Raw genomic sequence first — 15174 nt, forward strand, 5'->3', positions numbered from 1 at the left:
CCACGAGGTCGGATCCCCTGTCTGCATAGAAGCTAGGCAACCTAAATCCCAGAACTCATTCTTTGTATGTCGCTCTAGACAACTTGAACACCATGCCGACAAGCTTGAGATACGATCCGGAGTATCTCGCGTGGCGCTCAGCGCAAAACCTTGGACCGCCACCACGCTTCGCCAATGTATTTGACCTACGAGAGTACGTCAATCGCCGCATGACGGCCGTTCATGCGCAGTATCCTTTACACTCAAGGGTTGAGCAGAAGCACTACAGCGTCACAAGCTATGACGGCGCTCAGATATCAGTAGTCCGCTTCGCAACGGCTTCCCACTACGACCAAGACTCGGCTCAGCCTGCTATTGTCTACGGCTTCGGCGGCGGCACTGTTTCAGGTAGCGTACAGATTTTTGCGCCCGAGATTGCAGACTACGTCGCAGAATCTGGCGTCCAGTTCTTTGCGGTTGGCTATCGACTGGCTCCCGAGCACCCAGCGCCGACCGCTGTTGAGGATTTCTTCGCTGCCGTGAAATGGCTATCAGAGTGCGCCAAGGAGCTCTCCGTGGACGCTGAACGTATCGGCGTCATGGGAAACTCGGCAGGAGGAGGCATTGCAGCCGGAGCGGCTTTACTCGCCCGGGATCGAAAGCTTCTGCCCCAGGTAGCAAAGCAAATCTTGATTTACCCTATGCTCGATGATCGTAGCCTTTCACGCGTTACATCCGACTCGCCCCTGACACCATTTCTTACTTGGAACTGGGAGGAGAGCCATCTCTGTTGGGTCGCGTACCTTGGCGAGACACGGACCGCAAACCCAGAAGAAGACGTCAGCCCCTATGCTGTCCCAGCGAGACACAAGAGCCTTGCCGGTCTCCCTAGCACATATATCGATATCGGAAATCTAGACTTATTTCGAGACGAGGTGATGGACTACGTGGCGAGGATGGCTGCTGAAAACATCGACGTGGAGTTCCACCTGATCCCCGGAGTACCACACACCTTTGACTATGCCTTCTCGACCAGTAAAGTCAGGGAAGCAAAGAGAGCACGCGTCAAGGCTTTGCAAAGTTTCTGGGGGCTGCCGGCATGGAGGATTTCCCAGAAGCGCCCTCTCAAGGGCCCGCACTCACACCCATATTTAGGTTTAGTCGCTGGAAAGAAGTACCGGTAGTAGATTCCACATCTTTGGAGGCATATCTGTTAAGCGTTTCCCTTAGTATCCAGCTTTTCAAAATAGAAACCGCTGTCGATTCTTCCTCCATCCACGCCTATTCTGGGATGATGTCAATGAGCGCTGTGGTAGACTTGGCCCGAGAGTGTTATGATTATGTATCGGTAGGCCTCAGAGCTAGGTAATACTATCAGCGCTGCTCGGGGTTTATCCTCTTCCACAAACCAATGACTCGATGGCTCCGGTCGCACAGGGCCTGTTGTTTCAGTCTTGTTCCGCACAGTCGGAGGCGCAGTCCATACGATCATTCAATATAGCTCAGGATGGCGGCAACGCCTTTATGATTAGATTACCTCATGACAATTGTTGTCTTAGCACTTTACTGCTTGTAATTATTAATCAGACTTCCAATATATCGACTGCTCTTTTAAGTCATGCTGGCAATTGCACAGTCGCTGGACCTCAGTACATATCTCCATAATCCTACTAGTACTATTGATCAGGGCATAAAGCTTCTTACATTAGCACGATCTTCCTAATTATCGACAACTACCCACCATTCATAATAGAGTCGAGATATAATAAGGGGGTGTAATCATCGATGTTCCAGTCTTGAAATAATCTGTTCAAAATCAGCATCTGGGTCGAAGAACAAGAGGGAATAAACCAAGAGTTTTAACGTTTACTAACTCGTAACCGTACACCGCGGAGGATTCATCTGACGGCTCTGGTCCCAGCTGCGACGCCGATTCAGGACAGGGTGTGTCCTCCTGGGGCTCTTTGCGTGGTAGAGCCGCAGCTGCTGAAGATATGTCCTCTGAAGATACGGACTCTGTGCGGATTGACTTTACTAGGGTATCCAGGGCGCGAATATGGCCATCTGACAACCATTGGCTGTTTCCTACGGTCTCTTTTGGCCCGACAGACGCATTACCACATTTGAGTCGTCCGAATGCATCAATGACTTGTTGCTGGAGCTCTCTACACGTAGGGTCATCACGCGTTTCTTCCCATACACCAAGTAACAATGCAGCGCTCAAACCTATATGAACTGATGACCACGTTCGGAGAGGGACAAGGCTGAGCGCTATGAACTCGAGAAATGCCCTGGAGACACCGATAAGGCTGTCTTTGACTCGCGAATGGAGTGTCAGGTAATAAGGACATCCGGGGTTGGCTTCTGCTTTCTGGAGGACCGGCCGACATACGACCGAAAGGTGGAAATGATAGTATAGTTGCAGGCTAATATGTAGGAGATGCTCCTGTAGAGTTTTGCATTGTGAACGATGTCGCAGGTGAGGCTGAGTGTGATTGTAAGTGTCGTCTAGTTCTGCGAGAACTTCCACGGAACGTGATAGGCTGGAACGCTCCTCTCTTGTGAGAGTAAGCATTGCACGAACCATGTGCCGCATAGCTTGGCTGTAGTTGATATCGTCCCCCATGGAAGAATTCTGCAGTGTCCAAGCGCTGCTTAGCGGTAGCATGGATGGACGATCATAGCATAAGCTCAAGAAGCACTCTTGCACTAGGATAGAGGACCTGTTCAGCATCACTGCGTTAGCCGTCAAGTTGGCATTGCTATGTCAATGATGAGAGGTGCTTACCACACAGCACGGGCCTCGAATCTGGTGTTTTCCGGCCAGTGGACTACGACCTTCTCGGTATGAAGGCCTAATGTTTGAGCAAGTCTAGTGGTAGTGCCAAGAAGAGTCCATGCCGCGTTAGACTGCCCATTGTTGAGGATGGTGTTGCCGATTATGACAAGGGCTTGGATAACATGGAGTGATGGCCGGCAGAGGAAGTTGGCCAGGCGAAGCGCCTGCATGGCTCTCCGAACTATGAACATTATGATTGCATTAGTAAAGGCGACGCAGGATAATTACAAGACCTCATCCAGGAGCCCTTACTGAAAGCGGAGCACAAGTCTGATCGAGCAGGCGACGGGAGATCAGAGAAGTGAGCCCCAGCGGCAAGTGTGGCCAGCAGCAGGCTGACGTACACCATTCCCCCATTCGAAGACCATAAATCGCTGGGGTTATCTGCATTGCGTAGGAAGCCGGAAGCTAGGGCCGAAAGATACGTGCACATGTCGGATTCGAATCTGTCGATATCCGCTATTATGGGGTTGAATTGATACCATGCACAACCACTCTTTCGCCATACCCACTCTTTCGCCACGCAAAAAAAAAAAGCACCACCAAAACTCATCAACTTTACTTACACAGAACTTGACCAAAATGAGGGATGTGTGTAAAATCTTTAATCTCATAAATAATAATAAAATTCCTACATCAAATCCTGAGTTTTTTGATAACCCTTCCTGATCGCGTGGTTGGTTGATGGGACATGGTTTCTTCTCTGACTTCGATGACCGAGCCAGCCTCCGATTCTGACTCCTCCTCGCCTGAACAGACAGATTCCACCACAACAGGCATGTTTTGGGTCTCTTCTTCGGCTATGGCTTCTCCACCAGCTAGAGTCTCACCAAGAGTCATAAAACGTTTGTTAGGATTCGGCACCGCCTTCCTCTTCTTCCCTCTCTTCAGGCGAGCCAATTCCTCCTCCAGACTAGCAATCCTCATAGTATGCGCCGCTACCGTCTGCTGTTGAGCCTCAAAACCCCTGGCTATTACGCTGTACCGTCTTCGTGTCTTTGGTGATTTGTTCAGCCCAAGATCACGAATTTGACGGCTCGTCTTGGGCGTATCGTCCGAGTCAAGATACGGCGCAGGTTCGGGGGTCACTCTTGGGCTACCATTTGACCTATCTTGTTGGATTTCTGGATGCCGAAGCGCTTTGGCACGTGAGATGGGCCAATTTCCAGTAACCCTCCAGCCGGAGAGTATGTTCTTCTCAGTCATTCCAACTTGACGAGCCTTGGCGTAGGCCCTGATGAAATTGACCTTGTCCATCGGGGTGGAATCAGTCAATGAAGCGAACTTTTCCAGCTCTTGTCGATATGCGGCCTTGGAGGCATTGAATACTCCATTGTCCAAAGGCTGGAGCCCATGAGAGCAGTGTGCTGGCAGATAACAACAATAAACGTTGTTTAAAAAGCACGTGGCCATCCATTCATCCTCCCCGGTATTTAGTAGTGACCTTGAGCCAAGGAAAAGGGTGGACGTACCGTTGCATGACTCCCATGGCCATCTAGTATGACCAGACGCGCATCAGAGTCGTCGGCCGGCATTGTCTGGGGCAGATAGACTCTTTCAAGCCATTCAACGCCAATGTGGTCGTCGGTCCACCCGTTAGGCGAAGTTATGTAATACCAGTCTGCTATCTTCTTGAATTCGTCAAGAAACCACTGTTTCTGGAGTTCCTTCCCCTTGAAGATTATACCAGGGGTCAAGGCGCGGCCGTCAGCAGTGACGGCCTCGATAAATGACGTCCAGTTTCGAGTCTGTGGTCCCTTGAGAAATGCCTTCCGCTTTGGGTCCGCACTTCCAACAACCAGGCCATCCAGGCCTGAATAAAAGGGTTAGTCGGCCGGAATCTGAGAGTTAGCAAAATACAAGGATGGATGCTTGCCGAAACCAGTCATAATGCCTCCTTCGTCAACGTTGACGGTGTTTTCAGGCTTGATCCAGCCATACTGGCCCTCCCTGATATCAAAGTACCAGTGAACCGCCTTGGGCGTGAAAGAGTCGAACCTTTTGGCTTCTTGGCGTCTACCCATCTTAGTCTTCAAATCTGCGCGGCGGTTGATAAATCTGGTCACCCAGTTGCGTCCTAATTCGGGATGTTCGCCCTGCTGTCTCAGCAAGCCCATGACGCAGGCGCGGATCTGACTGTGGGACGGAGCATAGCCCAGAGATTCCTGGCGTAGGATCCAGAAAGCCAACCTGTCCTCCTGATTCTTGGACAGACGTCGGCGAGGGTGAATCTGCTCTTTCACCGCCCCGCGGCCGTTGAGTCTGTCGATTAGAGTCCTTCGCGGCACTCCCCGTCTCTGAGCCGCCTGAGGAGGTGAAAAGCCATTATCGGTAATATCCAATATGGCGTCAGCCATGTCGTCCTCTGTATATTCCCATCTAGGCCGCGAGGTAGGCATTTTTCTGTCGTCGTCAAAGACAAAGGCCAAAAAACACGACAAGGAGCGGTGAGCGGCTTGGTGGTCAGACTAACAATATTTCAATAGCATAGCCTGCATATGTCGCGTGCCCCACATAACCTTACAGAGGCAAAACAATTACCTCCACTCATTTCTATAATCAATAGAGCCAACTTCTTTTAGGTAGCTATTTACTTTGGCCAACTTTGGTGTAAGTGAAGTTGACGAGTTTTGGTGGTGCTTTTTTTTTTGCCTGGCGAAAGAGTGGGTATGGCGAAAGAGTGGTTGTGCATGGTATACAGACGTGCGGTAGACAGGGAAAAACCTGGACATGTCAGCTGCCGGTTCACTTTGCAGATCGGAGAGCTCGGACTTTAATACTTCTTCGCGCTGCGGGACGACTTGCAGAAAAGTAGCCCATCGCGCCCGCGGAGTCTTGACCTTCAAGAAGGGATGAGTCTCGTATGTGTCACGCAAGCCAAGCACCGAGGCCGCTTCGTGCATCATGGACTCGTCCGGGCTGTGTATGCAGCACTGCAAAATGGATGGCAGAGAATTACCGCCAGAGTAGGTGTATCTGTTTAAGCCGTCGGACTCCCCCGTCTGCGGGACGGCGCTGAGGACGGAAGGGGGGCAGGGCTCTCTCCGTTTTGTGAGGGGGGGACTCGGGCGGTGGCTCGGCTGGTCCCTCGGCTGGAGATGCAGACGGCGGCCAAGTCATAGGTTGGCCCTCCCAGCGCCCCGTGCTCCGAGCTGCACCGTAGCTGTACGAGCATATCTGTGGATGTCCTCGCTTCCGGCACGTGTGACATGGGCGACCATGATCACACTTGACCTTTCGCTGGCGGCATGGAAGGCATGATCTTGGTAACGTTTTCCGCTTTGACCTCAGGACTCGGTTGATTTCTTCTTGGTCGATAGCATCATTTACGGCAGAGTCCATGGTTAAGCTCAATCCACCGAATACAGGAGTATTATTGAATGAGTAAGAACTTGGCTTATTGCCAAGCTGGGAGATTCCACCTCTCCCCACGCCCGATCACGTGGCGCAATCTATTAAGCGAGAACTTAATATGTACGAGCTAGACTGTGATGCCGACGTTTCCGGTCCGTCTGGCTCAACCCCCCGAGACCCCCCGAGTCAATGCTCGGCCCCGAGCGCCTCCGGGTAGCCCGACTTGGCTTCAACTTTGGCAGTTAGGGACCGACAAAACCGAGCATAGCCTAATACGTGCATTGAGCCTCGAGGTCATGTTATATTTAAGAAGAGTCATGCTCTGCCTTCTTTGCCAGCACACAATTCCAATCATTCTCACTCAGCGATTAGGTGTGCATGGCCAAAATGGACTCAACTAGCCCAGCTCTCAGCTTTCGTGCGTTTGTCGATGCCCTCAGGGAAGACGACGACCTCGTTGAGATCGATGCTCCTATTGACCCAAACCTCGAGGCTGCCGCCATCACCCGTCTTGTCTGTGAGACCGACAATAAGGCTCCGCTCTTCAACAACCTCGTGGGCGCCCAGAATGGCTTCTTCAGGATTCTTGGGGCACAAGCCTCGCTACGCAAGCCGCCCAAATACCGGTTCTCTCGTCTTGCTCGTCATTTAGCCCTACCGCCTGACGCAACTATGCGCGACATCATGCAAAAGCTACAGCAGGCAGCACGTCTCCAGGCCATCCCGCCCACCATTATCTCCACTGGCAGTTGCAAGGAAAACAGTATTGAGGGCGATGACATCGACTTGGACAGCTTACCATCGCCGATGCTCCATCAGTCAGATGGTGGCAAATATCTCCAAACTATGGGCATGCACATCGTGCGGTCTCCGGATGGCACGTGGACCAACTGGTCTATTGCACGGGCTATGGTCTGTGGCAAGCGTGAACTGACGGGGGTAGTGGCTGGGATTCAGCATATCGGGAAGATCTGGGCACAATGGAAGGAGAGAGGTGAAGACGTGCCATGGGCTTGTGCCTTGGTGTCCCCCCCGCCGCCACCTTGGCCTCGTCTATGCCTCTTCCCGGCGGACTAAGTGAGGCCGACTTTGTTGGTGCACTGACAGGATTGTCAATGCCGCTTGTAAAGTGCGACACCAACGACTTGTACGTCCCGGCTGACTCTGAGATCGTGCTGGAGGGTACGATCTCTATCACTGAGACCAGACCCGAAGGCCCCTTCGGTGAGATGCACGGCTATGTCTTTCCGGGAGATAGACACGAGTGGCCCAAGTTCACGGTCAACAGAATCACCTACCGTGATCATGCCATCTTGCCGATATCTGCATGTGGTAGACTGACTGACGAGACAGCAAGCTCACCAATTGGATCATGTTGAATACAGGAATGGATGCTGACACGACACGAACCATAGCAAACCATGATCGGTCCCCTGGCGTTCGCAGAGGTCCTGAAGCTGTGTCAAGAAGCCGGCTTGCCCATCACTGCTGCATTTGCTCCCTTCGCAGGTCAGGGCGTTTGGATTACTCTTCAAGTCGACACAGCTAAACTGCAGTCGATGAACACCAGTCCCAAAGCTTTCATGAGAACTGTCGGCGATTTGGTGTTCAATCACAAAACCGGCTTCTTTTTCCACCGCATGATTTTAGTCGGGCCGGATATAGACATATATAACGAGAAGGACATTTTGTGGGCGTATTCTACGCGGTGTCGCCCAGGCATGGATGAACTTTTATATGACAATGTCCCGGGATTTTTCTTGATTCCATTCATGGGGCGTGGTAGTGGACCACACCATGAAGGAGGGAAGGTTATATGTGATGCATTATTGCCATCGGAGTACACGAGCGGACAGGACTGGGAGGCTGCTGATTTTGAACACTCATACCCCAAGTCGGTAAAAGAGAGGGTGCTTAAAAATTGGGATCAGATGGGATTTGACAAGCTGGACTAAGGGACTGAGTAGTGAGGCTATGTCCTCTTTTTCCAGGCTACCCTTGATATAAAGCATAAACATTAGCTTCTCTCGAGCGTCTGCCATATATCCTGTGCCCTGAAGAAGCTAAACCGTTCGCCTGGAAATAAATGTGAAGTCAAGATGCTGAAACGTCTATTAAGCTTGAAGAGTGTGACACGTGTGTATCACCCAGACAAGGTTCCTATGTCTACCATGTCTTAGAATAGCAAAGCCCTAAGGTCCATCCTGCAGGTACTCCAACCCTCCTCGTCGAGCATTGACTGTGAACAATCAGTCAATTCAGCTATAGACAGCGAGGTTCTAGACCCCGACTAGCCTACGCACAGCCGTCTCTAAGCACCTGGTCCAGGCGACAGGAATTGCATCTCAGAAGCCCTGGGTACTGTCTAGAGCAGATGAGAGCCTATAAAAGGGCTTCAATATCCACTGTAATGCTTTCAAGAGCGGCAAGGATTTACTAAGCAAGAAAGGCGTAGTGTATCTGCGTGTAGCAGTTGATTTACTTCTATCAATGGAACGACCGGCCGCACATTGACTCGATCCTTTCACCTTCTTTCTTCCCCTCTGCCTTGTCTATCAATGACTGCCAATTTGCATTATCAGCACCATGTCTAACTCGACGAACACTGACACGCCGACCAGCACCATTAGCTTAGCAAGCGCCGCAGTGCACAAGAAGCCTTCCCCAAGAGTCAGTGGGGTCTGGGGTGGCTTTGCGCAACGATACGCCAGGCAGTGACCCAACAGACCAAACAATCAAACAAGCAAAAGCATTTATAACTTAGGGTAACCTGATCTGGCTAACCTTTAGTATTAGGAGCTTTCAGGACTATACCAACCAAGCTCACTTTGTAATCAGTCCCGTACACTTAATCTCCACATCTGTCGGCGAGGGAAGTTCCTTAACAATCACGCATCTGGTGTTGCAGTGTTAATAATCTGCATAGAGAGATAAATCAGGTTCATGTCACTTACGTGCGTGCGGGCTTGAGTTCGCCAAAATACTCGAGATAGACTTCATTCATGGCGGCAAAATCATCCCTTGTAGTAAGGAAGACGTCCACCTCTACCACATCGTTCAAACTAGAGCCGGCTGCTTCAAGAACACGTCCCAAGTTCTCGATGGTTTGGCGCTACAGCAATGGGACATCAGTCGGGCCAAAGCGATCAAGGTCGTGCGTTCGAATACTTACAGTGCGATCTTTGACTGTCCCACTGACCATCTGACCAGTTGCCGGATTCTTGCCAATTTGACCAGAACAAAAGACGAAGCCATTGGCCACAATGGCTTGACTGTAGACCTCACGAGGCGCTGGGGCCTTGTCAGTCAGGACAGGGGTTCGGGTGGGCATGATGCTGGGAATAACAAATAGTGAAGAAACGCAGGCTAGTTGCTTGCTTATCTGGGATATTTCTTTGCGTTTTATACGTCATATCCATTACTTGGAGTAAACACCAATTGGTTCGCCTCTGGCTGTTGACACTCGGGGGCGGCACCTGAGCCCCCGGGGTCTCCATCCGATTATCTCGGCATCTCGGACCTCTGTTGCGGGGAGAATTCCTAACCACTTCTTGATGAGAAGCTGGAGAGATGGTTTCTCGCTTGCTTGTTTCTTTCGCTTGCTGAATTACATGCTGTATTTCATTGAAATAAGGGCTATCTATGGGCATTAGGCATTGCTAGTTTACGACTTTGCTGGCAGTCAATGACGATGTCTCGAGAGTTTCCCAATCCGTAAGTCGGCATGTTGCAGCCAAGTCGGCTATTTGGAAAACAAGTTGCCCCACCCAGGACTCGACTTCGGCTCAGCCTCTCATTGGCGTCTCTGGTGGACTTACTGGAATGTGGGACTTCCTCGGGCGCTGTGGCCGAGGTTTGATAAGGTAAATACAATGGTGAGCCTACAAGACACCCGGCGAGCAAAAGCGCATGGTTTCTGAGTTGAACCATAAGCTACAGCCAACCTTAGCCACGTTCACATTTCGTTCTTCACCGGCAAACATGTTGCGTCAAAAGCACTACGTCGTGATCGGTGCCGGCGTCTCCGGCCTGACTACCGCCTTCGAGCTAAAGCGCCGTGAGCGTTCGGCACAAGTTACAATCTTGGCGAAGCAACTACCTGGTGACACCGATCACACCTACTGTTCGGCTTGGGCGGGGGCGAATTGGGTCTCAAGTGCTACTGATAACGGCACGCAGGAGGACTGGGACCGGGCAACTTATCTCGAACTTGAGAAGCTGTCCCGCACACGGCCAGAAACAGGGGTCCGGAAGATGACGCTGCGATCAGTCTATGATGAAGAGATTGACACAGTTGGTATTCTGAGGAAAGGTACTGGGAAGATCTGGTATGAAGACCTTGCGGGTCTTCACTATTTAAAGCCCGATGAGCTTCCAAAAGGCGCCAAATTTGGATATGATATATCTACATTCATCATCGACACACCACGGTATTTGTTTTGGTACGCACTTCTCGATATGAATTATTATGCGATTGCTAATAGTGCTCAGGCTCTATGGCGAGGTGAAACAGTTGGGAGTCAATATCCAACAGACCGTGGTCGATAACATCAGCGACATTCCGCAAACAATCCCAGACGTCTCTGCAGTGTTCAACTGCACTGGTCTCGGAGCCTTTTCTCTAGGAGGAGTCCAAGACAAAGCTGTGTATCCCTCAAAGGTTCAAGCATTCCTTACGCAGCGCATCTCTGGCTTTGCTAATCAAGTAACATAGGGCCAAATTCTGGTAGTGGAAGCTCCCCCTGGAGGCATTACCAGAATGGCATTCAGATCCCAGCATAGGCTTGGGACCTACAATACGCATGTTTTTCCTCGGGGAGAGAATGCTGCAATTCTGGGTGGTTGCAAGTTGAATGATGATTGGAGCGGAACATTTGATCCAGAGATCGGCGAGCAGATCAAGCGTCGATGCTGCGCACTGGTACCTGAACTCGGGAAGCCAGAAGACCTGAAGATTCTAAAACAGGGGGCGGGACTTCGACGTAAGTGTGGTTATAGTCCATAATGACACATATACTGACATCCGAGCAGCTTGTAGAAAAGGAGGTCCTCGAGTAGGAAGAGAGGAAAAGGACGGCATGACTATCATCCATAATTATGGAGCAGCAGGTGCAGGGTACCAGGCATCTTGGTAAGGTTCTTCCCGAACATCACTTGAAAATCTTCTTCTAATCTGTGTATTTACCTCAGGGGCATGGCCAAGGCGGCAGTAGATCTCCTGGGGCGGGCAGCGAAGCTATAAACGGCGAACTGGTTGACATGATGCGTAAATAAGTCGAAGTGTGACATGAAGCGGCGGACTCCGAGTCAGGGTTAAAAGTCCACTGGCTGCTCGAGTAGAGTATGTAAATTATAGTCCACTGGATATCTAAGGACAGTGGATCAACCAGAGGCTGCCGTGGACTAAGGTGGACTGGCGAGTGTTTCAATTTGTAATTGCGAAGCTATCCTAAATCCCTTGCCTAACTACGTGCCCTATTCCAGGCTGCGGGCGAGTGTGACGATGGTACAAGGTTCCCAAGGGGATCTTTCCCCGCAAACTGGCGATCGCGGATAGGTCGGCAAAATGTGACGTCGCTTACCCCCCCGATCCCTTGCGTTTATTATCGGCCTATTGCGGCCCTCAGCTGCCACAACCGTCAATACCCTTGGGCAAACTCCACTCGGCTACCAACGCGTCTTTTCGGTCGGACCGGAAGAACCAAACTCTCGCGTTTCTACTTCCGGCGGTGAGTTTGGACGACTGGCCAGCGTATTTTGGAGCTTTTCCAGTGAGGCACAGCTTGCTTCCGACAACTCCAACGCCAACTCCAGATCATGAGCAACAACGAAAAATATCCACAGGCACGCAAAGGCAAGCAAGATGCCAAGCAGTCGCGGAAGCGTGCCCAGAATCGAATTTCGCAACAATGCCGACGTGAGCGTGACTCTGCCAGAGCACGGCATCTCGAACATGCTCTTACAGCAATCCAGTCGACGTCCAACCTGGACTGCGAAGACCGATATTCTGCCCTTGTTCAGTCGCACCTGAGACTTCTTGACGACAACGAAAATCTCCAGGAGGCCTTGTTCAACTTTCGGAAGCGTCTCCTCAGCATGAGCAATGCCGCCGCTGCCGCCGCCGGTATTCAGCCTGTCAAAAAGTCCCACGCAGAGTCATGCTAACCAAAGCCTGGCAGAGGAACCCGTCTTCGACTTGTTGCTAAACAAGCACAAGATAAAGGGAGACCGATCATCTGTATCGTCCAAGCAGTTGGATGGGCCAGACTCGTTCAATGCGTCTGTTGGTGCCACAACAAGCCAGCCTGAAGCCACGACTGCAGATGCCAACTCTTGGAATATCAGCTGCAACATCCTAAGCCCTTTCTTATACAACCCTGGCCTGGGTCTCCCTCTCAACGATTTTGCGGGTGCTACCACACTAAATCTTGGAAGCAACCTCTCCACGCTAGAAAACTCCGTGGCATTCAGTCATGAAGCCCCGACACTATTTGATATCCTGCCACAGATCGGCACGCATCATACTCACGTTCGGTCTCCAACTGAGTTTGCCAACAAAGTTCTGAGTGCTTGTCGGCAATACCTCGAGGATGAGATGAGTGCGACACCCGCAGGTCTCACTCTTTCACTGCGAGAGATACAAAATGAAGTCTTGTATCAGCAAGTATCGGCAGCCGCAATACGGTTGCTCAGCTGTGCTGCCGGAATTGAGTCCTATGTGTATCACATTGTGAGTTTTTGGTACCTATCCTTTCAAGTCAGATAGCTATTAACAGCTTATAGGGTCGTGCAGATTACCTCGAGAAAATAGTACGATGGCGGTTAAGTGCTCTTCCAGATGATGGTGCCACCATCCCGCAGCCTTTTGCGCCAACTCGTCTACAACATCGACAAAACGGCAGAGTACTAAAACACCATCTGCTGATCGATTTCATCTGTTGGCCGGAAATCAGAGATCAATGCATTGTCAATGCCTCGAGACTGGACTTGGACGAACTACAGCGCGACATCGTCCTCAATACTGTCATCGAAATTCCACGATACGGCGTGGCGCTTAATGTGTTTGATTTCGTCAACAATTGGATCGACACACACCACCATTCTTCTACCTATGTCAGGAATGCCGATTGGACCTTTTTCAAGGCGAACGAAAAAGCGGACAGCTCTGGCATAAATCGTGATCCAATTGAGGGAGCGATATTACAAGAGCTTAGGTGCATTATTCACAAACATACTGCAGCAATCTCCGAGCTCGCAACGGCCACAGATCCAAGCATGAATACGGCGTACGAGGCGTCAAAATCTACACTTACTGCTGCTTCTTGGCGTCAAGGATGCACAAGAAGCGACGCCATGGCAGCTGGTAGAGGGCCGGAAGCAGACGCTGTGAATTTTCTGTCAGCACAAGACACCAGTACCTGGAAGCTGAGCAAAAGCTTTGCAAGAAAATATCATATGATTGAATGTTCATCAGGTAAGAAATCCTGGCACGAAGAATTAAGCATTCATTGCCTACCTATGCGAATGCTGTTTGTTTTATCTATGAGTTGTAATGTGTTTTCATCTTCTCTATACTAACGAAGCGGATTAAAAAGCTCTTTCTAGGTATGAAACCGCTATGGACTTAGACTTTGTTGATATGGTATTAGAAATAGGAGATGTGCATAATAAGAGCATAGTTTAGGGCTGAGAGTTGATATGTTGAATGAGCTTTCTGTAGATATAAATTTATCCTTTCAAGTGAAATATGACGTATAACACTTAATTAGATACTTTCTATAATTTTCATGTAATTCCTCAGATCGTGACTGACACGCCGCTCTCCATCAGGTGATTAACTATCCGTTGCTAATCTCCCAGCCCTTGACGATAAAAACGTTCGTCGTGTCCGAATCCGAGCTTTGTCATCGCCCAGGAAGTAATTCAAGATGCCGTACCCAAGGGCCTAGTCCGAGCGATTGATCACGTCGTCGAAAATGACAGCTAGAGGCTCGACCAGGCAGGTTCAGCTCACTACGACTTACGGATAGACCACAATCAACTGCCAACAATGCGACAAGTATCGAGCACTACCGCGGCATCGGCGATGAAGATGCGCTTGGAAATCTCTTCGCATCTTACCCACAGCTTTCCAAGCTTCCCACGGCCTCATGGATCGCAGGGACTCCATGGGAGCTCCGTCTCGATCACGAGATACACCTTTTGAATAATTCCCCATCCGAGCGAACACGATCGCAGCGAGTAAGAATACACATATCAAGCTATGAAACTGATCTACTACTATTCTCCTCTCCACCGCAATCTACCCCACGGCCCCCAACTGCAACAAGGGCCGACTTTAAATCCGACTTGAAGTTAGTAGGCAAGGTCTTCGGGGGGGGGGGGAGAGACTGACTATTGAGATTATTCGGTGGTACGAACGAGTGCGCGAATGGCAAGAGAGATAGGGTTGCCCACCACGCAACCCAGATGGCTACTAATCCCCTCGTTAATACGGTATTCTTTCTAATGCTATCGAGTGAACCAATAGGCCGCAGGGTTGGAATCCGAGTTCGCGATGTACGAACTGTCGTCCAGGAACAATATTCCGAGTCTGTCCTTACACGAAAGGATATCTAAATCACCAGAACTCTTGTTAACCGCGATAAATTCGATGGATATACACCTGCAGCGGCACTCATCAAACTCTTCGACGAGAGGCAGATTCCCTATCTCGTCAAGTGAGCGTATGATATCCGAATCATCTTCTTGGCCTTGTCTGGACCTTCCCTACTGTCTTCAGATGTGGAAGAGGTTCTACGAGGTCATCGGCTTTGATATCATGTATAACACGAACGGCCGAGGTTAGAGCAGTTAGATGTCCCCCCTGAGGTTGAATGACCTTTTATGATGCCTCTAGGTATGAGTCTTCTACTGCAGTCCACGGGCAGTAGAAAGACCCAAAAAGACCACTGTGCTAGCATTAGGATATGATACTATCATATGTTGATACCGCGTTCTTT

General features: G+C 50.4%; 5 protein-coding genes across 5 annotated transcripts; 3 read left to right on the forward strand and 2 right to left on the reverse strand.

Moving 5' to 3' along the window:
• Nucleotides 1–92: 92 nt before the first annotated feature.
• On the forward strand, nucleotides 93–1163 carry MRS44_018652 (uncharacterized protein; the record flags this gene model as incomplete). Its single annotated transcript, XM_065616123.1, has 1 exon — nucleotides 93–1163. One exon carries the CDS (start codon nucleotides 93–95, stop codon nucleotides 1161–1163), a length of 1071 nt encoding a protein of 356 aa, XP_065472195.1.
• A 549-nt stretch (nucleotides 1164–1712) lies between these two features.
• On the reverse strand, nucleotides 1713–5217 carry MRS44_018653 (uncharacterized protein; the record flags this gene model as incomplete). Its single annotated transcript, XM_065616124.1, has 8 exons — nucleotides 1713–1785; nucleotides 1854–2702; nucleotides 2768–2999; nucleotides 3071–3277; nucleotides 3385–3449; nucleotides 3510–4162; nucleotides 4291–4631; nucleotides 4701–5217. 8 exons carry the CDS (start codon nucleotides 5215–5217, stop codon nucleotides 1713–1715), a joined length of 2937 nt encoding a protein of 978 aa, XP_065472196.1.
• Nucleotides 5218–6559: 1342 nt separating this feature from the next.
• MRS44_018654 (uncharacterized protein) lies at nucleotides 6560–7249 on the forward strand (the record flags this gene model as incomplete). Its single annotated transcript, XM_065616125.1, has 1 exon — nucleotides 6560–7249. The coding sequence occupies one exon, from the start codon at nucleotides 6560–6562 to the stop codon at nucleotides 7247–7249; it is 690 nt and encodes a 229-aa protein (XP_065472197.1).
• Nucleotides 7250–8995: 1746 nt separating this feature from the next.
• MRS44_018655 (uncharacterized protein) lies at nucleotides 8996–9503 on the reverse strand (the record flags this gene model as incomplete). The annotated part of the gene is made up of 3 exons (XM_065616126.1): nucleotides 8996–9068; nucleotides 9127–9284; nucleotides 9345–9503. 3 exons carry the CDS (start codon nucleotides 9501–9503, stop codon nucleotides 8996–8998), a joined length of 390 nt encoding a protein of 129 aa, XP_065472198.1.
• A 650-nt stretch (nucleotides 9504–10153) lies between these two features.
• Nucleotides 10154–14791, forward strand: MRS44_018656 (uncharacterized protein; the record flags this gene model as incomplete). Its single annotated transcript, XM_065616127.1, has 10 exons — nucleotides 10154–10614; nucleotides 10664–10832; nucleotides 10887–11154; nucleotides 11204–11303; nucleotides 11363–11381; nucleotides 12017–12296; nucleotides 12352–12902; nucleotides 12956–13569; nucleotides 14203–14413; nucleotides 14750–14791. The coding sequence occupies 10 exons, from the start codon at nucleotides 10154–10156 to the stop codon at nucleotides 14789–14791; spliced, it is 2715 nt and encodes a 904-aa protein (XP_065472199.1).
• Nucleotides 14792–15174: the final 383 nt, after the last annotated feature.

Source organism: Fusarium solani (genome assembly GCF_023522795.1).
Source record: "Fusarium solani strain SB1 chromosome Unknown bctg00000016, whole genome shotgun sequence".
Taxonomy (NCBI): Eukaryota; Fungi; Ascomycota; class Sordariomycetes; order Hypocreales; family Nectriaceae; genus Fusarium; species Fusarium solani.